The sequence below is a fragment of the Delphinus delphis genome, chromosome 10 (assembly GCF_949987515.2).
Source record: "Delphinus delphis chromosome 10, mDelDel1.2, whole genome shotgun sequence".
In the NCBI taxonomy this organism is placed as follows: domain Eukaryota; kingdom Metazoa; phylum Chordata; class Mammalia; order Artiodactyla; family Delphinidae; genus Delphinus; species Delphinus delphis.
Genome location: NC_082692.2, coordinates 51,570,225 through 51,594,090, shown reverse-complemented (window position 1 = coordinate 51,594,090; position 23,866 = coordinate 51,570,225). Strand labels below are relative to the sequence as shown.

General features: G+C 45.4%; 1 protein-coding gene across 3 annotated transcripts in view; it reads left to right on the top strand.

The window, feature by feature from the left end:
* Positions 1-688: 688 nt before the first annotated feature.
* The window catches only part of OSBPL10 (oxysterol binding protein like 10), a 284,923-nt gene continuing 261,745 nt past the window's right edge, over positions 689-23,866 (top strand). For 2 of the 3 annotated variants that reach the window (XM_060022091.2, XM_060022090.2), the window contains exon 1: positions 814-1,543. In XM_060022091.2, the coding sequence (XP_059878074.1) occupies positions 1,263-1,543 (281 nt within the window). In that variant the 5' untranslated portion in view covers positions 814-1,262. Of the gene's footprint in view, positions 750-813; positions 1,544-23,866 lie in introns of those variants that run through there. The other variant, XM_060022092.1, reaches the window with a different exon arrangement.

The following is a 23,866-nucleotide window of genomic DNA, read 5'->3' as shown; positions in this document are numbered from 1 at the left end:
TTTGTTTTCTTGTGTGTGTGTTGGGGAGAGTGTGAGGTCCTCAAAGCTATTTTCCAGGTAATTTTGGAAACTTCCAGATTGCATTGGATATTTATATGCACAAAAATGATGAGTGCAGTGGAGAAAGTGTAACCCATCTACTTCTGCGGAAGAGCAAAAACAACTTTAGATTTAGAAACCCAGCTGCAGCTCCGTGTACCTTGGGGCGGGGGTGGTGGTGGTGGTGGAGGTGGGGGGGGGGGAGCAGAAGTTACAGCCAATAGAATACTTCGCTCTGTTTGTAAGTATCTGTGATTTCTCCTGCCTTAAGTGCAGTCTTACCCATTTCGGAGCCTCTGGTTCCCAGGTGCTTCGTGCTGTCTGATAACACCAGGTAGGGTTGGATTTGACAGGTTTACCTGTGTCCATCAGGGTGGGGATTAGGGTGAAGGCAGTGCGGCGCCTAGGACGCTCAATTTAAGGAGGCACTCGCAGGAACCCGAGTTCTCTTGCCTCTGGTCCCGGCTCTGGTGTCCACTGTGCCATAACTCCGCTGGCTGAAAATGCCCCGGGAGCGCTCTCTGCCCTCCCCTCCCAGACGCACAGGAGAGCCCGGAGAACCTCCCTGCCCTGTTTCTTGGCTCGGCCAGTGAGGTCGATGTCCAGGTGACCGTGTACGTGTGTCCGGGCCAGGCTCAGTGCGGAAGACGGAGAAGAGTGTGCGCGTGAGCCGGCGCTAGGCCCGGCGGGTCCATATCCGGGTGGACCCGGTGGGTGGGACCGCCCCTCCCTCCGGGTCCCGAGGTGGGTGGGGGTTGGGGAGTGTTGCGCGGAGATTCCCTTTCGCACCTTCCCATCCGAGAGGGGGCGGCAGGGTGTGGATTCCGGGCGTGCCCACCCTGCGCATTGGCGCTGGGAGCGCCCCGAGCCCTGGGCCTGAGCGGCCGCAGGGACTGGAAAGCAAAGGAGGAACCGGAGGAGGGCTTGCCGAACCGGCCACCCGCTCCGAACTTGCCGGGGAAACTAGTGCGGAGGGAGGGGCCGGGGCCCGGGCCGCGGCCGGAGGAGGGGCGGCCGCAGCTGCATCCAGCCCCGTTGGCTTCCTTCCCAGCTCTTCTTTGCCTCCTCCTCCTCTTCCTCCTGTATGAGTCAGGCGTTTCCCGGGGATTTGGAGCAGCCACGCGCGGCCCGGGTGCCCGGAGCTGTAGCCGCCGCCGCGCCAGGAGCTCCAGCGCCGGGGTCGCCACCGCTGCGGGCACCCGCGTCCCAGGCACGCGCGAACCATGGAGAGGGCGGCCCAGGGCGCAGACGGCGGCGGGGGCAGCAACAGCAGCAGCCGCAGCAGCAGCCGCGCCACTTCGGCGGGCTCCTCGCCCTCCTGCTCCCTAGCGGGCCGGGGGGTCTCCGGTCGGTCGGCGGCCGCGGGTCTCGGCGGCGGGGGCAGCCGCAGTAGCCCGGGCTCGGTGGCCGCTAGCCCGTGCGGGGGAAGCGGCCGGCGGAGGGAGCCGGCGCTCGAGGGCGTGCTCAGCAAATACACCAACCTCCTCCAGGGCTGGCAGAACAGGTAACGCGCCGGCCGCCCGCCCGCCCCTCCCTGCGCGCCGCTTGTTGTGAGTGTGAGTGTGTGCGCGCGATCGGGCCGCCGGCGAGCCGGGGCCGCCTCGGCACCCGGGCCCTTCCCAGGTCCCCGCTCCCCTCAGCGCGCCGCCACCCCACCCTGGGACCGCATCGCAGTGGCGGGGAGGGAGGGAGAGCCCTGGCTCCTGCTGGGACTGGAGCGGCGGGCGGGCGAGCGCGCTGGTCCCCGGGCCCTGACTGCTAGCGGTTTCCCGTACTCCTGGAGAATGGCTGAGGACGGGAGGCAGAGGGGGCGTGCTTGACGCCAGGTTGAAAGAGCTAGTACATCTGGTCCCATCACAGCAATTCTCCCCATATCATAGTTCATTTAAAACTTTGTCGTTTAAAGACACCACCACCACCAGAAACCAACCACTTATCCTCGGCGGCTTCCGGCGCGCATGCTAGCCCCCTGCCCAGTTGGTGGCCGGGAACCTCCAATCTCTGCGACGGAAGTTTAGGGGTTTTTTTGTTTTTTGTTTTCCTTTGACACTCTCTCCCCTTTCGAAATGGCAGGTCGCTATTTAAATTATTATTATTATTTTCCCCCTTTAGGTGTTTTTTGAAGTTCCCCGCTCACTCTACCCTCACAGTTGGGAAGCCTAGTTATGGACACGTGGAAGGATGGGTGTCAAGGGAAGGGGTCGCGGTGCTGTGTGGACTGAGTAGTGAGAATAGTGAGGAACACTTGAAAGGAGCAGATGGGGTACTGCAGCTGACATTTTTAAACTTTGTTTTTCAAAAGCAAGTCAAAGGAAAATACAAATATCCATGCAAGGAGAATGGGGCTTTTTGGAGACGTTGTTGATGAGATCTTGTGTCTGGTCCTTAATAGCCCTTGGATATTAGAACTTGGGGTTCTTAAGGATGCTTGTGACATTTGAATCACACCCTGGGAACTCTTGCTTCTCTCCGCTGGTTAGTAGAGTACTTGGTCCTCTCTCCCTTTGTAAGTTTCAGATTGTTTACGGCCGAAACAGCAGGCAGTTATTTACATGAAACTCAACTAAGAGGAAGATGGAGGGTTCCATCCTACCTATGGAACCTGAGTTGATATTATAGACAGAGAACTTTGACGGGGGTTTCCTTGGAGATCTGCTACTGTGTTAGTGGAAGTTGCACCTTAACTTTTGAATCCTTTTATTTCTTAAAATAGCCCCAGTGTCTGCTCTTGGCTCTCCCTTTTCCCCTTCAGTTCTTGGAGAGCTGAAAGGATGGGTCGAGTGCCGAGAGGAGACAGATGAGAGGGCTGAATCTGATTTCAGTTCCTGGTAATTGCGTTGTTAATGGCACCTCGCCATGCCTTGCTGGTGATAGCATTTGGTTTGTGTGTTGGACAGTCACCTTTAATGCTTTTTCTCCCAAGTAGCTTATGAGACCAACAGAGCTTTTACCCTGGATTACTGTTATTTCACTTGGGGATGGCATTTTACCTGCAATGTATATTAAAGGATTTGTTCTTTGGAGTGGATTTAGGGGGAATTGGAGTAACTCATGCGTTTGTGTATCTAAATCTACTGGAGTATTTAGGTTGAAGGCCAGATTGAGAAGAGGCAAAATTTATAATAATGATAATAATAATAACAACAACAACAACAACACGTACTTGATTGCAGGCCACACAGGTGAAATGTATTGTGTGTGCTGCTGAGGTCTCATCTTTATTGAGTTTGTTTACTGTGGTTTATAGCTGCCTGCCAATGTTTGTTCTCATCATAGTAGATGCACTGGTTTTGAAGTCTACTACTGACTCCAAAAGCATTGTCTCTTTCTAATGGTTAATGTCTCAGTGTCAGGTTTTGATTCCCACATCTGTGGCCAAGGGTCCATTTAGTGATCCGGAGAAAATCTGTGATGGCTGTGACTGCATACTTTCTTCTCAAGGGGTCTTATAAAGGAAGATCTGGATCAGTGAAAAGGAAGAGGGAGGAGGACAAAGACAGAAACTTTGAGAATATATTCATTTGTCCATTTAATTATTCAGAGGCACCATTCCAGCTACTCTGGAGCTACTCCAGTGTTTAAAACACATGGGCATCTTCTCATCAAGTAGTGGAGGGGTCGCAGGATTCAGAAGTGGAAGGAGCCCACCCTTCCCCAGTCCAGGGAATTGCCTTGGTGCAAGTTGGTGGGCTGGGTCAAGCTCCCTGCATTTGGGGGCCTCATGGTGTGTTCCTTTGCAGTTCTTTTCAAATTGCCTGCAGTTAATGAGAAATCTCCAGGCTCGAAGTCCTTGGTGAGTGTTCCTAGGCTGCCACGCTGTTGATAACATCCTCCACCGGCTCCTAGGGCTTCACACCAGTCGCCCCCTAGTCACCACTTTACTCTGGTGTCTGCTTGCACGCCCTCAAGTTGCTGTAAAGCTTATATTTTACCATTCGGTGTCATATTCTGCCTTATTTGTAGCACTCTCATTCTCATCCCCATGCCCTGAGGAAGGTGGTGTGGCCAGAACACAAAATAAATGACATAAACAGAGGTGACAGGAGGGAAAACTACACAGGTGGGACACGCCCAGGAGAGCATGTCCAGGACACTTGGCTCTCTCATTGGCTGAGAAAGTGTGAGGTAATCAGAGCTGGGGCAAGTGGGGAGGGGAGGGGAGGGAATACCCATTAAGGAGTTTCTATAATCCATTATTATAGTTCTTTAAAGAAAATATCTCAGACATTACAGCATGGTAGAGATTTGTAAGATGGCGTTAAAGAGTAAATGCCTCTAAACAAATGAATACAATTTCAGAAAGAGGTAGGTGTGGTCCAGTGGTTAGGACTCTATGATTCCACTGCGGGGGGGCCTAAGTTCAATCCCAGTTTGGGGAACTAGGATCCCACAAGCTGCACGGCCAAAAAAAAAAAAAATGGAACCAGCTTCTGATTCTTTTTCAGGTGATTGGTGGGGTTGTGAGAACTCAGTAAAACACTGAAAAGCAAATCTTGAATAGGGTAAGGAAGATGAGTGTTGGCAAAAGAAAACCTCAGGCCACCAATGGACATTTATTTGGAAAGTTAGAGCAGTGTCCTGACGTCAGCATTTAGCACACCGGTTACCTTGGGCCAGTTCCCTAATTGCACTGGGCTTTCGTTTTCCCATCTGTTAAATGTCGAAGATGGTGTTACCCCTATGCTTCTCATTAGTTCAGTGTGGGGATTAAATGAAGACACCGGTGTATAAGGGGCTGAGAATAGTTCAGGATCCTGAGAAGTGGGAGCTATTATTAGATCTTCAGTTTGCCCCATGGTAAATGGACCCTTTCTGGTCCATAAAATTCTTGGTCTGTTTTTTGAATGCTGGGATGACTCTGGGACTCCATTAACGTAATTATCCTAGAGTTCTTTGAGAGGAGAGAGATCATTTAAAACTTGGAACTAGACATTTACATCTCTGTGGGAAGTGACTTACTCCCTCTTCCAGCCTCTAATCCCCATCTCCCTTCCTTGCTTTTCCTCCTAAACACTTAACCGCCAGCTGACATGCTCCGTATTTTACTCTTTTGTCTTTCTGCACTAGGTGTTAGCTCCCTGAGGACAGAGAATAATTTCGCCTGTCTTGTTCACTGCTATACCGCCAGTGCCTAGAACAGCGTGTGGCATATAATAAAGGTTCAGCAAGTATTATTGAATGAGTAAGCAAAGGAATGCATGACAGAGAAGAAATCAAACCAGGACTTAGTTCTGTTTTGGCCAGTGTTTGCTACTGTTACAATTCTTAGTTCTCTACCTGCTCATAGCCTTGTCCTTGAGTTAGTATGTTTATTATTTGCCCTGCTGTCTGCAACCATCAGTCTTTGTCTTCTGGGTCAGCAGACATGCCCACCCTGACTTCAGACCCACCACAACCCACCCAGGGTAGACCTTTAGGAACTAGATTTCCAGGGCTTGCTTTTGTCTTTATCTGCGTTAACATACTTTGAGAAGGTAGTGTTTAGCCTCCAGCCATGATTTCCCAGGATTTTGGGGCCACCTGGCCCATTTAGCAAAGCCAGTAGGGGCATATATTAACTTTAAAAATCATACTGCATTAAAATGAATGGTTTTTGAGTATTCCAGTAGTTTTAGAGGTAATTGGTGGTGATACTAGGGATGAAAATCACTGCTCTGGTTTAACGTTCTTGCCTCTGTGTACTTTGGAAGGTTTTGCACATCTTGCTGTCCGGGTTGTCAGATTGTTCTGAGGCTGCACTCAAATAGTTTAGGGACACTAGATCGTTTCGTTGACAATAATAATAAAGGGGAGGTTGCTTAGGTTACAAAACTGCATATTACATATAATATATGTAATATGCACAATACATGTAATACATTGTATATGTTATAACCTGCTGCACTCCCTGCAGGATCCTCTCTTCCCCACCTTTTAATTATTTTATTATTATTATTTTAAAATTTATTTATCTATTTGGTTGCACCAGGCCTTAGTTGTGGCAGGCGGGCTCCTTAGTTGTGGCAGGCAGGCTCCTTAGTTGTGGCAGGCAGGCTCCTTAGTTGTAGCACATGGGCTCCTTGGTTGTGGCATGAAAACTCTTAGTTGCGGCATGCATTTGGAATCTAGTTCCCTGACCAGGGATCGAACCTGGGCCCCCTGCATTGGGAGCACGGAGTCTTAACCACAGCACCACCAGGGAAGTCCCCTCCCCCACCTTTTATTTCTTTTTTTAAAAAATTATTTATTTATTTGTTTTTTAATTTCTGGTTGTGTTGGGTCTTCCTTGCTGTGTGCAGGCTTTCTCTAGTTGTGGTGAGTGGGGGCTACTCTTTGTTGCAGTGCTCAGGCTTCTCATTGTCATGGCTTCTCTTGCTGCAGAGCACGGGCTCTAGGCATGCCGGCTTCAGTAGTTGTGGCACATGGGCTCAGCAGTTGTGCGGTCTCTAGAGCGCAGGCTCAGTAGTTGTGGCGCATGGGCTTAGTTGCCCCGCGGCATGTGGGATCTTCCCGGGCCAGGGCTCAAACCCGTGTCCCTTTCATTGGCAGGCGGATTCTTAACCACTGCGCCACCAGGGGAGCTCTCCCCTGCTTTTAAAACGTACATGTATTTGAGGAGATTTACACCAAATGGTTACCACAGTTTTCCTTGGTTGGTGGGATTGTGGGTGATTTTTATTTTCTTCTCTTCTCTTTTTTCCATTATTTTTTCCCCCTCAGGTGAACTTGCATCCATTTTGAGGTTCGAAAACGTTATTGAGAAAAAGGAAAGCTGCCCACACCTTTTCACATAATCTCTGAATAACTGAGTTTTTGAGGGTAAATTTGAAGTCTAACATACATTCAGAAAAGTACACAACTCATAAGCGTACATAATTCAATGACTTTTCGTACACAGAGCACACCCAGATCAAGAAAGCGCAGCCCCCAACCCCATCCCTTGCAGTCATCCCCTCAACCCCCCCAGAGGGCTCCACTATTCTGTTTTCTAGTACCATAGATTAGTTAGGCCTTTTTTTGAATTTCATATCATACAGGATGTGATCTTCTGTATCTGGCTTCTTTCTCTTAACGTTATGTTTGAGAGCCCCATCCATGTTGTGGTCTGTTTATTTCCACTACTGTTTGGTGTTCCATTGTGTGAATATACTAAATATGTTTATATCTATTGCAGATGCAGATAGACATTTGAGTTCTTCCCAGTTTTCGGCCCATACGAATAGTTTTGGGAAATAATATGTATGCCTTTCTGTGGGTGGATACCTAGGAGTGAAGATATTGCAAATGTCCTCCTAATGAGATATTGCCAGAGAGTTTTGCAGAGTGGTTGTGTCTGTTAATACTCCACCAGAAATGTGTGAGTTCCAGCTGTTCCACAGACTCTTGCACACTTGACATCGTCTGTTGTTTTCATCGTCGCCAGTCTGGTGGGTGTGTGGTGGTATTTCATTGTGTGGTTTTGATTTGCCTTCCCTGAAGACTAATGAAGTTTAGCGTCTTTTCATGTATCTATTGGCCATTTGGATGTCATGTTTTGTAAGGTGCTGTTTAAGTCCTTTGTCTATTTATATATTGGGGTATCTGCCTTTTTCGTATTGACTTGTAAAAGTTCTTTTCTGCATACAAGTTCACTGATGGGTCTGTGTACACATGCACACAGGCAGTGCATATTAGAGAAGGCAGCTATCTTCTTTCACTGTATGGTTTGTGAGTTCATCACTTACTAGTGTCTTGGTAAACATAAAATCTTAATTTTAATGTCACATTTTCAATGTTTTCCCTTTATGTTTGGTTCTTTTTGAGTCTTGTTTTGGAAATCTTTGCCTAACCCATGGTAATGAGATGTTCTCTGATGTTTTCTTTCAAGAGAAAAAAACCTTTTATTAATTTGAAATTAATAAATTAATTTCTTAGGAGTTTGAGTTGATACTGGGGGAATGTAGACTGCTGGCAGAAGCAATACAGCTTTTTTTTTTTTTTTTCGGTACGCGGGCCTCTCACTGCTGTGGCCTCTCCCGTTGCGGAGCACAGGCTCCGGACGCTCAGGCTCAGCGGCCATGGCTCACGGGCCCAGCCGCTCCGTGGCATGTGGGATCTTCCCGGACCGGGGCACGAACCCGTGTCCCCTGCATCGGCAGGCGGACTCTCAACCACTGCGCCACCAGGGAAGCCCAGCAATACAGCTTTAAGGCTTCCAGTCTGTATTAGTTTTCTTATGGCTGTTAAGAAAAATGACCACAAACTTAGTAGCTTTAAACAACAGGAAGTTATTTTCTCATAGTTGTGGAGGGCAGAAATCCGAAATCAGGTTCACTGGGTCGAAATCAAGGTGTTGGCAGGACCGTGCTCCCACCGGATACTCTAAGGGAAGATTGCTTCTTGCTTCTTCCAGCTTCTGGTGGCTGCCAGCGTTCCTTGGCTCGTAACCGCATCACTCCAGTTTCTGCCTGTCTTCATGTTGCCTTCTCCTCTGTGTGTGTCAAATCTCCCTCTGCTTCCCTGTTAGAAGGACTCCTATGAATGCATTTAGGGCCCACCTAGATAATCCCTCCATTTCAAAATCCTGAATTTTATCAATCTTCCATATGCCAAAAACTTTGCTGTGTAAGGTAACAGTCACAGGTTCCCGGGATTAGGATGTGGACATCTTGGTGGTGGGGGGTATTGCATCCCAACAGTCATAATTCTAAGGTGGTTCTTTAGCTCACCAGCTCCCTTCCCCATCCACCTTTCCTGCCTTCCACCAGTTGCCATGGTGACAGCCATCTCTCCCATGGAAGGGCGCAGGTTGCTGTCATGACTATAATGGGCTTGTTAGGAAGCATCGGTGGTCTCATTCATCTTTGTTTGCTAGACAGACCCCTTGGGCAAATATTAGGTAGGTAATATTGTGAGGGAAATTGTTTTCCATTTTATCATCAGAATGACTCATTAGTCCAAGGACTTCTTTTTAAAGTTATAATTAACATACAAAAACAGGTCTTAGGTGTTCTGTTTGAATTTTGATACTTGTTTATACCATGTAACCACTGCTCCAAAAGGTACAGAACATTTCCACCCCCCAGGAAGTTTCCTTGTGCTTCTTTCCAGTCCATTCCCCTTTCCCCGCAATCTGTTTCTGATTTTTATCACCATGAATTTGTTTTGTCTCTTTGGGTTTCATGTAGATAGAACCATACAGTATATCCTTTTCGGAGTCTGATTTGTTTAGTTCAGGAAGATATTCTGAGATGCGTCCACGTTGCCGCCCCTGTCAGTAGTTTATACTGCGTTTCTTTCTGTTGTTGAGTCATAGTGCATTTGTGGTTATACCACAGTTTGTTTATTGATATACCTGTAGGTGGACGTTTGGGTGGTTTCTAGTTTTTGGCTATGACAAATAAAGCTGCTGTTTGTGTACAAGTCTGTGTATGGACATAAGCTTTATTTCTCTTGGGTCAACACTGGGGTTGGAATTGTAGGGTCCTAAGAGAGGTGCATGTAGAAACTGTTAGAGTGGCTGGACCGTTTCTCACTGCTCACCATCAGTGTGTAAATGAGTGCGTTGCTCTCCATCCCGGCCACCTTCTGTGTTGCCACCTGGGGAGCTTTTGGAAGCTGGGACTGCCTCCTTCTCGTGGAATTGCCTTGCTCCTGAGGGGACAGCCTGCAGGAGCACAGGCTGGTGACGTGCTTAGACCCCCTTGCGGGTCCAGCTTTGCCTCGTTTTTGCTGCATGACCTTTACAAGTCACTTACTTCTTTGGACCCTGGTTTCCTCATCTGTGCATGAGGCCAGCCTCATAGCGTTGCTGTGAGCTCCTGCATGCATCGCGCCTGGCACAGTGCCTAGCACGCAGTAGTTTGTTTGCTGGGAGTCTGGTATTTTAAACAGACCAGTGGGTGACTTCGTGGAACCTGGGGGTGAGTTGGTGGTCATTGCTGACCCAGCCGTAGCCAGTATGCAGCTATTTCTCAGCCCTTCCTCCCCCACTCAGGGCCCCAGGTGACAAATGGTTTGATTTGTGTAGCGGACGCTGGTCTCCATTGGCTGCCCAGCCTCTGGCCCGGCAGGGTGTGCTCCAGTGGACAGCTGTTTGAGAACCCTGGGAGGAAAGGAGAGATGAGGGCCTTTGTGTCCTAAAAGCAGGATTGAGATGATTGTGCCAGAAATATGGGAGGTGTTTTGCACATTTCCTCTGGGCGACTCCTGATGGGATTTCGGGCCTGGCCAAGACAGAATTAGAAAGAAAAGCATCCAGAATTTGGTTTTGATAACCCAGACTCCATTGGATATGGTCACAGACCAGAAAGAAAGTGCTTTATTTGTGCCTTGTGTAATGTTATCAAGAATAATGATACAGGGCTTCCCTGGTGGCACAGTGGTTAAGAATCCACCTGCCAGTGAAGGAGACATGGGTTCGAGCCCTGCTCTGGGAAGATCCCACATGCCTCGGAGCAACTAAGCCTGTGCGCCGCAACCACTGAGCCTGTGCTCTAGAGCCTGCAAGCCACAACTACTGAGCCCACATGCCACAACTACTGAAGCCCGCGCACGCCTAGAGCCCATGCTCCGAGACAAGAGAAGCCACCGCAGTGAGAAGCCTGCGCACTGTAATGAAGAGTAGCCCCCGCTCGCCAACTAGAGAAAGCCCTCGCGCGGCAACGAAGACCCAATGCATCCATAAAAAAATAATAATAATAATAATAACGATACAGTCAGGAAATGTGGTACACAAGCCTGTTCTTTGAAGGTCGGAGAAGGCATTTGAGCCGTGAATAACTTTTTCACGTTGTGCAGTAGTTTTTAAGGGACTATTTCTGTTTCTGTGTGGTTTGGTCCCTTTCTAGAAATATTTTGATGAAAATGTAACAAGTTGAAAGACGACCGACCTCAGTGTTTAGTAACTGTTTTCCAGGATGTGTTGTGTTTATCTGCAGTGCCGGTCATGTGGCTGGTGAGCCACGAGCAGATATTGGGAACCACCGAGGAAGCCGTGGGATTCAGGTTCTCCTGAGTGTGCGAGGGTCTGGGGCTCTCTGTCAGCCCCTTGTTCGGGGGGAGTTAAGTGGATCAGGCAACAGGTACGTCGCTGCAGTGGTCACTCCGTCAGAACTGTGATGGGCTGTGAACAGTGCCGGGAACGCCACCACGGTGGTTTTTCTGGGCCCTTTGGTTGTTCAGTTGGGAGACTTTCCAATCCCTGCATGAGTTGGCAGCATCAGCCCCCAAACACACTGCTCTCTACGTGTAATTAGGCCTGATGGATGTTCACACCCCGTGTACTTGTTGAGCACCTTTTATGTGTATACCAAACGCCGTGCAGTATTTCTGGAGAAAACTCTAGTTCAAAAAGATACATGCACCCCAGTGTTCATTACAGCACTAGACATGGAAGCAACCTAAGTGTTCATTGGCAGATAAATGGATAAAAAAGATGTGGTACATACACACACACACACAATGGAATATTACTCAGCCCTGAGAAAGAATGAAATAATGCCACTTGCAGCAACGTGGATCGACATAGAGATGATCCTACTAAGTGAAGCAAGTCAGACAGAGAAAGACAAATCTATGGTATCACACGTGGAGTCTAAAAATTGATACAAATGGGCTTATTTACAAAACTGAATATACTCACAGGCATAGAAAACAAACTTATGGTTACCAAAGAGAAAAGGGGATGGGGAGGGATAAATTAGGAGTTTGAGATAAACAGATACAGACTATTGAATATTATATATAAAATAGATAAACACTGAGGTCCTGCTGTATAACACAGGGAACTATATTCAATATTCTATAATAAACCATAATAAAAAAGGATATGAAAATGAAATGTACATGTATAACTGAATCACTTTGCTGTACACCAGAAACTAATACAACATTGTAAATCAACTATACTTCAATTAAAAACAAATAAACAAATGCACTGAGAGATGTGGGGGTCAGAAGAGCACAGTGCAGACCCTGCCTTATGGAGCTGACAGCCTGAAACAGGGGTGGCCGACTTTTCCTATAAAGGGTCAGACAGTTAATATCTGGCTCTGTGGGCTCTGCGGTCTCTATGGCAACTTCTCAACTCTCCCATTGTAAACAACTGGGTGTGTCTGTGTTCAGTAAAACTTCATCTACAGAAACAGGTGGTGGGCTGGATTTAGCCTGTGGGCTGTGGTTTGACCATCCCTGGTCTGAAATGACATGCAGACCCCTCAATCAGGGAGTCAAGGCAGCCTCATGTGGTGGCAGAGGGTATGGATTCTGCAGTCCAACAGCCTGTGCTTGCATCCTGGCTCTGCTGTTTACAACCTGTGTGGCCGTGGACCATCTAGTTTACCTCTCTGTGCCCCGGTTTCTTCATCTGTAAAATGGGGGTGTTATAGTGTCTGTGTCATAGGGTTGTTGGGATCAGCTTCAAAGCTGTGTGTAAAGGGCTTAGAACAGGGCGTGGCCCATAGAAAGCACTTATGATACGGGGTGGGGTGGGGTGTGGGGGGGTGATGCTACCCGAGAGGAAGCACCTGGGGAGAGCCCTACCTGGTGGGGATAGAGGGGAAGTGGCAGGTGAGGGGAGACCTAGGATGTCTAGGGGGTTCATCGTGCAGCCCAGGGCTTGGGGAGAGCTTCCCTGGTAGAAGCTCTGTGAGTACAAAGGTTGGGAGGCATGGAAGGAGGGAGGTAGTTTGGTATGGCTGGAATGCAGGTGGTACAGGGGCTGTGGCCAGAGACTAGGCAGTAAAAGATAGACCAGGCTGGAAAAGCCTGTTTCCCGAAGGACATCACAAGCCAGTGGAGACCACAGGTCATAAAATGTCAGCACTGCCAGAGGGGAAGGGATACATTTGTGGGCCCAGGGAGCATCGGACACTTTACATTTACAATTTAATCCTTAACATGGGATGAGAGGTGTTGCAGATTTATCCAGTCTCCCCTTCTTCTATAGTCATAGAACCCCAGTTTTAATCTGGATATGTGCTTTGACCTAGATAAAACTATATTTGCACCCCTCATTCCCCCCTCGCAGCTAGGGATGGCCATGCGATTGTATTCTGGTTACAAGCAGAGTGGTCACATAGTAGTTTCCTGGAACCTTCTTTGTACCTTTCCCCCTTTTTCCTTATTGGAATATAGACATGTGGCCGAAACTGGAATACAGACGTGATGGCTGGAATTCCAGCAGTCGTCTTTTTTTTTTTAATAGATTCCTGGAGTCATGGCAGGTCCTCCATTTTTTAAAATATTCATTTTATTTATTTGGTTGCGCTGGGTCTTAGTTGTGGCAGGCGCACTCCTTAGTTGCAGCATGTGGGCTTCTGAGTTGCGGTTCGCCGGCTCCTTTAGTTGCGGCATGTGTGGTCCTTTGTTGTGGCAGGCGGGCTCGTAAGTCGCAGCATGTATGTGGGATCTAGTTCCCTGACCAGGGATTGAACCCTGGCCCCCTGCATTGGGAGCACGGAGTCTTACCCACTGGACCACCCAGGGAAGTCCCCCAGCAGTCGTCTTGAGTCTTTAGGTGACTGGGATGAAGGCTATCAGGGCAGAAGATGCCTCTGATGACTTTGTTGATCCGAGCCATCTCACAAATCCTGGGCTGCCATCTTCTGGACTTTTCTATGATTGGGGGAATAAGCTTTTTTTTTAAGTCACTATTCGCAGCCAAATCTAACCCTAACTGATGCAGGTGGAATCTCTGTTTTACAGATGAAGAAACTGAGGCATAGAGTGACCTAAGTTGCCCAGTTAGTCAGATATGGAGCCAGGATCTGTCTGACTCTGGAGCATGTTTTCTTTCCATTACCCGGGAAGGAACTTGGAGATCTTCTACCCCCTCATTTTATAGATAAGATCACTGAGGGCTTTGCCTCAGGGTAAACCAGCAGTTCATTCCACTGCAAGGTAATCATTGCTCTGTTTTATCCCTCAGTCACTCTCTCTTCAGCCCTGGCCTTCCCCAAGAAGGGCCCCTGTGTTGTAATTAGTGATTTTGTAGCCTTCCCCTGGGCAGAATCTCCTTCTGTGAGTAGTTGATGTTTGGTGGGTTTTCCCTGGTCAGAAACAGGCACTGTTTTTGGGCTGTATGTTTAGAGCTTTCACAGCCTTGCCTCTTGCCTCCTGTAGTTCTTAGTCATATCTTTTCTTACTGTACTGTCCTGTCTTCACTCGGGCTCCAAGGGCTGGCTGAGGGGCCCTGTGACTGTTTGGAAGCACTGACAGATGAATCTTGATTGACATGGAGAACTCCCAGGTCATGAAGCTCAGAGTGTGGACTTTGGCTAAAATGTTTTGAATCCATTTTGCTGTTGGGATTCTCGTGTAGCTGAGTTCCACCCTATTACTAATACCTTAAAAATGGGCCTCCCGACCCCTTTGGCTAACCGCTCAGCACAGAGCTTTTCTGTATGCCTGTTCCAGCTGACTCATTTCGTGTATTGGTCCCAAAACGTGGAACAGGACAAAAAGCAATTTGTGTTGCTAGTGCTGTTGAGAGAGCGTTGTTGCATACTTATTATATATGTGGCATTTCATATTTTGTCACTTTCTGTAGTAGCAACAATCTTTGCGGTCATTTTTATTCGCCTAATGTATGCCTTTTTCTTTTTGTGAGGTCTCCATTTGATACCTTGCCCCGAAGTGCATTGTAACACTATTGTAGTCACTTAGTTAATCTGGAGTTTCCTGTAACTGAAATTTTTTTTGTTGAACGTCAGTTTTCGTGATTCCTTTGGGGTCAGCTGAAATTCAGGAAAAGAGTATTAAAAGCCAAAACTCTCTATATTTTTCCTCACATTGAATAACAAGATAGGATTGACATAAAGATACTTTAGAAAATCTTTGTGTCAAAGAAACAGGACTAAACTTGTGAAATCAAGTTTAAGTCTGGGCGAAGTCATTTTTTGAACAAAAGCAAAGCATAACCTAACTTGGAAGAGACTAAATCACAGTTATCCGTGTCATGGAATTGTCTGAATTTCTGTTTATCTAAAGGCTTGCTTCCTTTTCCTTTCCAGCATTGTAGCAGTTATTGGTATTTTTAGTGTTTTTTGTTTTGTTTCCGTCTTTATTTTTGCTTTCTTAGTTTGAAACTGTAAATTCCCTTTTAACACTTCAAAGTGTACATTTTGTAACAACCAAATATAACTTGTGATCTGATTTTTTCCTGTAAATGACATTGACAGTATGCAGTCTATAACTAACAGTACTGTATCCACGTTAATTATTTGATTTTAATATTTGTACGCTGAAGTATATGGGGATAAAGGGGCATTATTTTGGCAACTTACTCTCATGTGGTTCAGGAAAAATGTGTGTGCGTATATAGAGAGAACGAGAGAAAATGATAAAGCAACTGTGGTGAAATGTTACTAGATCTTTAGTAATAAATAGTTCTTTGTATCTTTGTAACTTCTCTGTAAATTTGGAACTTTGTTAACAAGTTAGCAAAAATTTGTTTGGCTTATTTTTTAAAAAGGCTGTGGGGCATGCAGTATATACTTCCTGGCCCAATGTAGTATGTATCTAATAAAAATTACCCAGTTTGCCTTAACCTCTAATCTTCTCAAGTGGCCACTGAGGCAGCCATCCTGCCTACGTCATCCACTCTGGTTTGGAAGATACCCCAGGTGTGGTAAAATGATTCTTAGACAATTCCGGACGTTAGCTATAGTGAAGCTGGTGGGAATTGTTAGTGCCTGGGAGCAACTGTCCATTAAACTAGGTAATGCCACCATATTTGCAGCTTATGGAAAGACCATTCAACCAAAGGCTTGGAGATTTGTGTTTTTAATCCCTTCCCTGTCTAGTTGTTTCATTTTATATGGATGTCAAACTTTTTTTTTTTTCATCTGTAAATGAGATGAAGTGAGAAGCATATTGCTTGTTCTCTCTGACTGCAACATAGGAAAATTAGAATGAATTATCATTTATAATCACTTTTAAACATACAACTTATAAATTCTGTTATCTAGAATTATGGTGATGCTTGTTTTAAAATTATCTGTGAAACATTTGTTGAATAAAGAAGGCAACGGGGGGGCTTCCCTGGTGGCACAGTGGTTAAGAATCCGCCTGCCAATGCAGGGGACACAGGTTCGATCCCTGGTCCGGGAAGATCCCATATGCCGTGGAGCAACTGAGCCCGTGTGCCACAACTACTGAGCCTGCGTGCCTAGAGCCCGTGCTCCACAACGAGAGAAGCCACCAAAATGAGAAGCCTGTGCACCGCAAAGAAGAGTAGCCCCCGCTCGCCGCAACTAGAGAAAGCCTGTGCGCAGCAACGAAGACCCAACACAGCCAAAAATAAATAAATAAAATAAATTTATTTAAAAAAAAAAGGCAAAGGGAATGTGCCTTGGGAGTTTTGTGTGACGATGGGCCAGCTTCTGGGAGCAGGTCTGGGCATGTCTGGTGGCCTTGACTGCAGGACTGTAGATGAAGACTTTGGACAGGAAGTGGTTCAGATATTTTCTCCCATTCCTTTGGCTGCCTTTCCACTCTGTTGATGGTGTCCTTTGATGCACAAAAGCTTTAAAATTAGATGTTGTCCCATTTGTCTGTTTTTGCTTTTGTTGCCTGTGCTTTTGGTGTCATATTCAAGAAATCACTGCCAAGTCCAATGTCATGAAGCTTTTCTCCTATGTCATCTTCTGGAGTTTTATAGTTTTAGGTCTTATGTTTAGATATTTAATCTAATTTTGAGTTAATTTTTGCATATTGTAAGATACGGGCCTAGCTTCATTCTTTTGCATGTGGATATCCAATTTTCCCAACACCATTTGTTGAAGAGACTCTCCTTTTCCTACTGAGTAATTTTGACACCTTTGTTAAAGATCATATGATCATATACAGAACGATATACTGTATGGGCTCTCTGTTCTACTTCATTGATCCACTTTCTTTGTGCCAGCACCACACTGTTTTGATTACTATAGCTTTGTAATATGTTTTGAAATCAGAAGTGCGAGTCCTTCAACTTTGTTTTTCTTTTTCAAAATTATTTGGCTATTCGGGGTCCCTCGAGAGTCCACATGAATTTTAGGATGAATTTTCTGTTTCTGCAAAAACTGCCACTGAGGGCTTCCCTGGTGGCGCAGTGGTTGGGAGTCCGCCTGCTGATGCAGGGGACACGGGTTCGTGTCCCGGTCTGGGAGGATCCCACATGCTGTGGAGCAGCTGGGCCTGTGAGCCGTGGCTGCTGAGCCTGCGCGTCCGGAGCCTGTGCTCTGCGGCGGGAGAGTCCACAGCAGTGAGAGGCCTGCGTACCGCAAAAAAGCCCCCAAAAACTGCCACTGAGATTTTGCTAGGGATTGCATTGAATCTGTAGATCCCTTTGGGTAGTATGGACATCTTTTTATTTATTTTTTATTTTTTGATTGTGCCATGTGTTAGGTGCAGCATGCGGGATCTTCGTTGAGGCATGTGGGATCTTTCGTTGCAGTGCAGGTGTGTGGGCTTCAGTAGTTGTGGCATGCAGGCTCAGTAGTTGTGGCTCGTGGTCTCTAGAGCGCAGGCTTAGTAGTTGTGGCACATGGGCTTAGTTGCTTCACGGCATGTGAGATCCTCCCAGACCAGAGCTCGAACCCGTGTCCCCTGCATTGGCAGGTGGATTCCTAACCACTGTGCTGTGAGGGAAGCCCTAGGGGTTTCTTTATTTAGGAAATATTTATTTTTTGGCTGTGTTGGGTCTTAGTTGTGGCACGCAGGATCTTTCGTAGTGGTGCGCGGGCTTTTCATTGCAGTGCGCGGGCTTGTCTCTAGTTGTGGTGTGCGGGCTCATTAGTTGTGGTGCACGGGCTCTCTAGTCGTGGTGTGCCAGCTTAGTAGTTGTGGTGCTTGGGCTCCAGAGTGCGTGGGTTCTGTAGCTATGGCACACGGGCTCAGTTGCCCTGTGGCATGTGGGATCTTAGTTCCCCGACCAGGGATTGAACTGGCGTCCCCTGCACTGTAAGGTGGATTCTTAACCACTGGACCACCAGGGAAGTCCCTCTTTAGGAGTTTCTATACATGTCATTTGCAGACATAATTTTATTTCTTCCATTCCAGTTTGGATGCCTTTTATTTCTTTGTCTTGCCTAATTGCTCTGGCTAGGACTTCTAATACTATATTGAATAGATATGGTGAGAGTGGGCATCCTTGCTTTGTTCCTAATCTTAGAGGAAAAGCTTTCCGTCTTTTGCTATTAAGTATGATGTTAGCTGTGGACTTTTCATAAATGGCCTTTATTTTGCTGAGGTAGCTTCCTTCTGTTCCCAGTTTGTTGAGTGTTTTTTATTTTGAAAGGGTCTGCTACCTGCTTTTGTAAATAAAGTGTTACTGAAACGCAGTCATGCCCATTTGTTTACATATTGCCTATGTCTGTTTTCACTCTACAGTGACAAAGTTGAATAGTTGCTGCAGAGACCTTGAGGCCAGCAAAGACTGAAATGGTTACTGTCTGGCCCTTTTCTGATTGCTGCTTTCAACTATTAATGTGGTAGGTTACACTGATTGCTTTTTGAATTTTGAAGCAGCCTTGCTATCCTGGGATAAACCTCACTTGGTTATGGTGTATTATTCTTTATTTATGTTGCTGGATGCAATTTGCTGATATTTTGTTCAGGACTCTTGCATCTATGTTTATGAAAGATATTTGTAGTTTTCTATTACCGTCTTTGTCTGGTTTTGGTATCAGGGTAATGCTGGCCTTAAAATGAGTTGGGAAGTATCCTTCTTGTTATATTTTCTGGAAGAAATTGTGTAGAGTTGGTGTTATTTCTTCTTTAAATATTTGGTAGAAATCACCAGGGAAACCATCTGGCCTGGAGATTTCTTTTTTGGAAGGGTTTTTAACTACAGATTCAATTTTAAAATAGTTGTAAAGCTATTCAGATTATCTGTTTCATCTTGGGTATGTTTTGGTAGTAAATGCTGTTTGAGGAATTGGTCCATTTCTTATAAATTGTTGAATTTATAGGGTGTATAGAGTTGCTTGTATTATTCCCTAATTATCCTTTCAATATCTTGAAGCCTATAGTGATATTCCCTTTTTCCTTTTCCTGATATTGGTAATTTGTGCCTTTGACAGTCTTGCTAGAGATTTATCAATTTATTGATCTTACTAAGAGCCAGCTTTTTGTTTCACTGGTGGTCTTTACTGTTTTCTATTTTTAATTTTTTTTTACTTCTGCTCTAATCTTTTTAATTCTTTCCTTCTGCTATTTATGTTTAGTTTCTTCTTTTTTTAGTTTCTTAAAGTAGAAGCTTAAATTATTTCATCTTTTCTAATGTAAATATTTAATGCTATAAGTTTCCCTTGAAGCACTGCTTTAGTTGCCTTCACAAATTTTGATATGTAGTATTTTAATTTTAGTTCAGTTCAAAGTATTTTCTAGTTTCCCTTGAGTCTTTCTCTTTGACTCATGGATTATTTAGAAGTGTGTTAATTTCCAAGGGTTTGAAGGTTTTCCTGTTATCTTTCTGTTATTCATTTCTAGTTTAATTTCATTATGGTCAGAGAACATACTTTGTATCATTTCAGTTTTTAAATTTTTTTATGGGTTGTTTTATGACCTTGGTTATGTTCTATCTTGGTGAATGTTCCATATATACTTGAAAATAATATGTATTCTTTTTTTTTTTTTTTTTGGTGGTACGCGGGCCTCTCACTGCTGTGGCCTCTCCCACAGCGGAGCACAGGCTCCAGACGCGCAGGCTCAGCGGCCATGGCTCACGGGCCCAGCCGCTCCGCGGCACGTGGGATCCTCCCGGACCGGGGCACAAACCCACGTACCCTGCATCGGCAGGCGGACTCCCAACCACTGCGCCACCAGGGAAGCCCTATGTATTCTTTGTCATTGGGAGAATTGTTCTGTAAATGTCAATTAAATCCAGTTCTTGTTGATATTTTTCAGTTCTTCTATATCCTGATTGATTTTAAAAAATCTTTAGTTTATAATTTTAGAGCTGTGTTCTAGAAAGAAAGCACAACCCCTGCTTACGTCATATGTATTCAAAATTTCCCCTGAATTTGTGTTCTTTCACAGACTGTCTTATTTGTATATTTACTTTTCCTGAATATCACCTGCATAAAGTCACGAGAACTTGTATTTGCTCGTATTTTTGGAAAGCACACAAACATTACAGGGTGGGGTGCTGTTAATCTCTTTTCATGAGGTCCTCTCCCTGACTGTCTGGCACTTGCCATTATTTTAGGTGAATATCTAAAAAATCAGTTTTGGAGCCACCTGGAGATACTTTTTTTTTTTTTTTTTGGCCTTGGGGCATGTGGGATCTTAGTTCCCTGACCAGGGATTGAACCCATGTACTCTGCAGTGGAAGGGCAGAGTCCTAACCACTGGACCGCCAGGGAAGTCCCTGGAGATACTTTTTCAGACAATTTAGGGGACTCCAATTCAGGCTTAATGTAAATATATTGGGTTCAACCCCACAAGCCTCGTGGCACAGCCAGAAAAAGAAAATGTATGTATGTATATATATGCATTGGTTCTAATGTGTGGATGAATGGCCCCCAAAGAGGTCCTGAGACCACAGCTCCCCTGTTAAGACTGCTGAGTAGACTGAGTAACCAGGGAGGCATCTGTGGAAGGAACCTTTAGACAATCCAGGTTCATCCATCCCCTTTACAAGAGGGGGATTTTCCTTTATTCCCCTAAGACTTCCATTCCAGCTTTGAATATGCAAAGTCTTCTGTAGTACTTTGAGCCTGTTATGGGGCCGGGGTAGACCCTAGACCACATCTGTAGAAGAGGGGCCGTTAGAGCTCTGATCCTTCGGCTCTGAGGATCCCGGGCTGGACTGGGGTCCTGTCTCACACAGGTAACACCTTGATCTCTCTCCTTTTTCTCCCCACCCTAGCTTGTGAATGGCCTTAGACAATACATTCTAAATGGGGGTGATAAAAAATGGTTCCTGGGGTGGTGGTGGTGAAAATGTCTCACTTTTTAATGTATAAAGTGCAGATATAGGTAGAGTACATGAATAGATGAACAGTCTATCTCTTGTATTAATTTCATTGGAGGGATGCTTAAGGAAATTTGTCTGAAAAGGCTCCCTAGGAAACTGATGATGATAAAAAAGGTTGAGAAATACTGCTTTAAATTGTAGTGCTGAGAGGCGCCAAGCAGAAGGGCTACTGGGCTTTGAACAGTTTCAAATTGGGGGGGGAGGGTGATGCTTCAGAATTTTATTACAAGAAAATATTTTTATCCAGAGATTTTTCAGTGACTAAAACGAAAGGAAAATAGAATTAAGTCATATCATGAATTCAGGTTAAATGTGAGGTGGTTGTTAAGAGCTTTGTTAAGAACAACAGGGAGAAGTTATAAAATAGGGAGAATTTCCTTCTGCCTGGAGTCCTTTAGGAAAGGTCTTGTGGGAAGTAAACCAGGTCTCCTGGAGGGCTGTCAGTCCATTGGGTGGCTGAGGAAGGAGCCTTCAAATCAGTATTTTAAAACCTGGGTACCGGCTTCCCTGGTGGCACAGTGGTTGAGAGTCCGCCTGCCGATGCAGGGCACACGGGTTCGTGCCGCGGTCCGGGAAGATCCCACATGCCACGGAGCGGCTGTGCCCGTGAGCCATGGCTGCTGAGCCTGCGCGTCCGGAGCCTGTGCTCCGCAATGGGAGGGGCCACATCAGTGAGAGGCCCGCGTACCGCAAAAAAAATAAAAGAAACAACGTGGGTACCACCGCTTTTCCCATTGTTTGGACAATTGGCAACTTTTGAGTATGGGCTATGTATTAGGTAATACTATTGAATCAATGTTAACTGCCAGAAACTGATAATTGTACTGTGGTTAAATAAGTGAAGGTTCTTATTCTTGGAAAATACATAATGAAGCGTTTAGGAATAAAAGGAGATGTCTGTGCCTCACAGTGGTTCCAGAACACCTGTCTATAAGGAGAAAGGGAGAGGGAAGGGGAGGAGGAGGCAGCTGGCTGGGTGTGGATGGAGGGGAGGAAAGCAAGGGGCAGGGCAGGAGAAGGGAGGGAGGGAGCCAGAGCCAGGATAAAGCAGATACCAGAACATCAGTAACTGTTAAATATGGGTTCAACAATAAAGGAGTTCTCTGTAATATTCTTGCAACTCTTCTGTAAGTTTGAATCATTTCAGAGTATAAAGAAAAAGAAATAAAAAGGAAACAAGAAAACACATGGCTCCCTGGAGACATACAAGTCATACTGTGTCCTGTAATATTATTTGATTTGATGGTTTATTTTTTTAATTTTAACTTTTTAATTGAAGTATAGTTCATTTACAATGTTGTCTTAGTTTCTGCTGTACAGCAAAGTGATTCAGTTATATATATATATACATTCTTTTTCATATGCTTTTCTGTTATGGTTTATCACAGGCTATTGAATATAGTTCCCTGTGTTATACAGTAGGACCTTGTTGTTTATCCATTCTATATATAATAGTTTGCATCTGCTAATCCCAAACTCCCAATTCATCCCTTCCCCGCCCACCCGTAATGTTATTTGAAACCAACAAATCAATGAAATCGTTTGACTGAAGGCAGGATCCAGGAGAGCAGGTGTTGCCCTAAGTCCTGGCTCAGTGCCGGGCTGTAGTCGGCTCTCAATAAATATTTGTTAGAATGGATGGAATCAGAGTAGCAGTGATTTCAGAGAAGGCCTTGCAGGTTTGGGTGTGTTTCCCCAGACACACCTCTCTGTGCCTCTGTGGTCTTTGTGAAGATCACCAAATGACAAATTTTGTCTCAGGGACCTTGCATTAACGACTAGTGTAATGGAAGAGACTGAAACCCTAATTTTAGACTTCTTGCTGGTAAAGCATATGCGGCACCCAGCAGAGCATTTGTGACATTCTTCCTGTATTAGTTCCCATTTAAAAAGTATGGAATCTCCAGAAAACTGTGTTTAGGTGGAAGCTGAAGTTCCTTTTACTATGGTAAAATATACTTAACATAAACTGTACCATTTTAACCATTTTGAAGGAGACAGTTCAGTGGCATTAAGTATACTCACACGGTTGGGAAGCCATCACCATTCTCCGTCTCTAGAACGTTTTCATCCTCCTAAAGAGAAACTCTGTATCCATTATGCAATAACTTATTTTTGTTATTATTTGCTTAGCAAACCATTTATTCTACAGAATTATAATTGTTACCTTTAGTGACAGTTGGCTACGGGACCCCAAATCTCAAATTGGTGGCACCAGAATTAGAGAACTTACTTTAATTAATTATCTTGAAAGGAAACACAAATTTAACAGGAACATCTACTGCTAGTTTACACAAATTAACTTTCTCTAAAGATTATGACATACATGGGGAGGGGCAATAGAGGGTAGGGGATTAAGAGGTTATAAACTATTATGTATAAAATAAGCTACAGGGATATGTTGTACAACACGGGGAATACAGCCAGTATTTTATAATAACTATAAATAGAGTATAACATTTAAAAATTGTGAATCACTATATTGTACACCTGTAACTTATGTAATATTGTACATCAACTATATTGCAATAAAACGTTTTTAAAAGATTATAACATACACTATAATATATGCTGTTTAAAGTGAAATGTGGGACTTCCCTGGTGGCACAGAGGTTAAGAATCTGCCTGCCAATGCAGGGGACACGGGTTTGAGTCATGGGCTGGGAAGGTCCCGCATACCGCGGAGCAACTAAGCCTGTGCGCCACAACTACTGAGCCTGTGCTCTAGAGCCCGCGTGCCACAACTACTGAGCCCGCTCACCTAGAGCCCGCGTGCCACAACTACTGAGCCCGCTCACCTAGAGCCCGCGCACCGCAACGAAGAGTAGCCCCCACTTGCCGCAACTAAAGAAAGCCTGCGCGCAGCAACAAAGACCCAACACAACCAAAAATAAATAATAAATT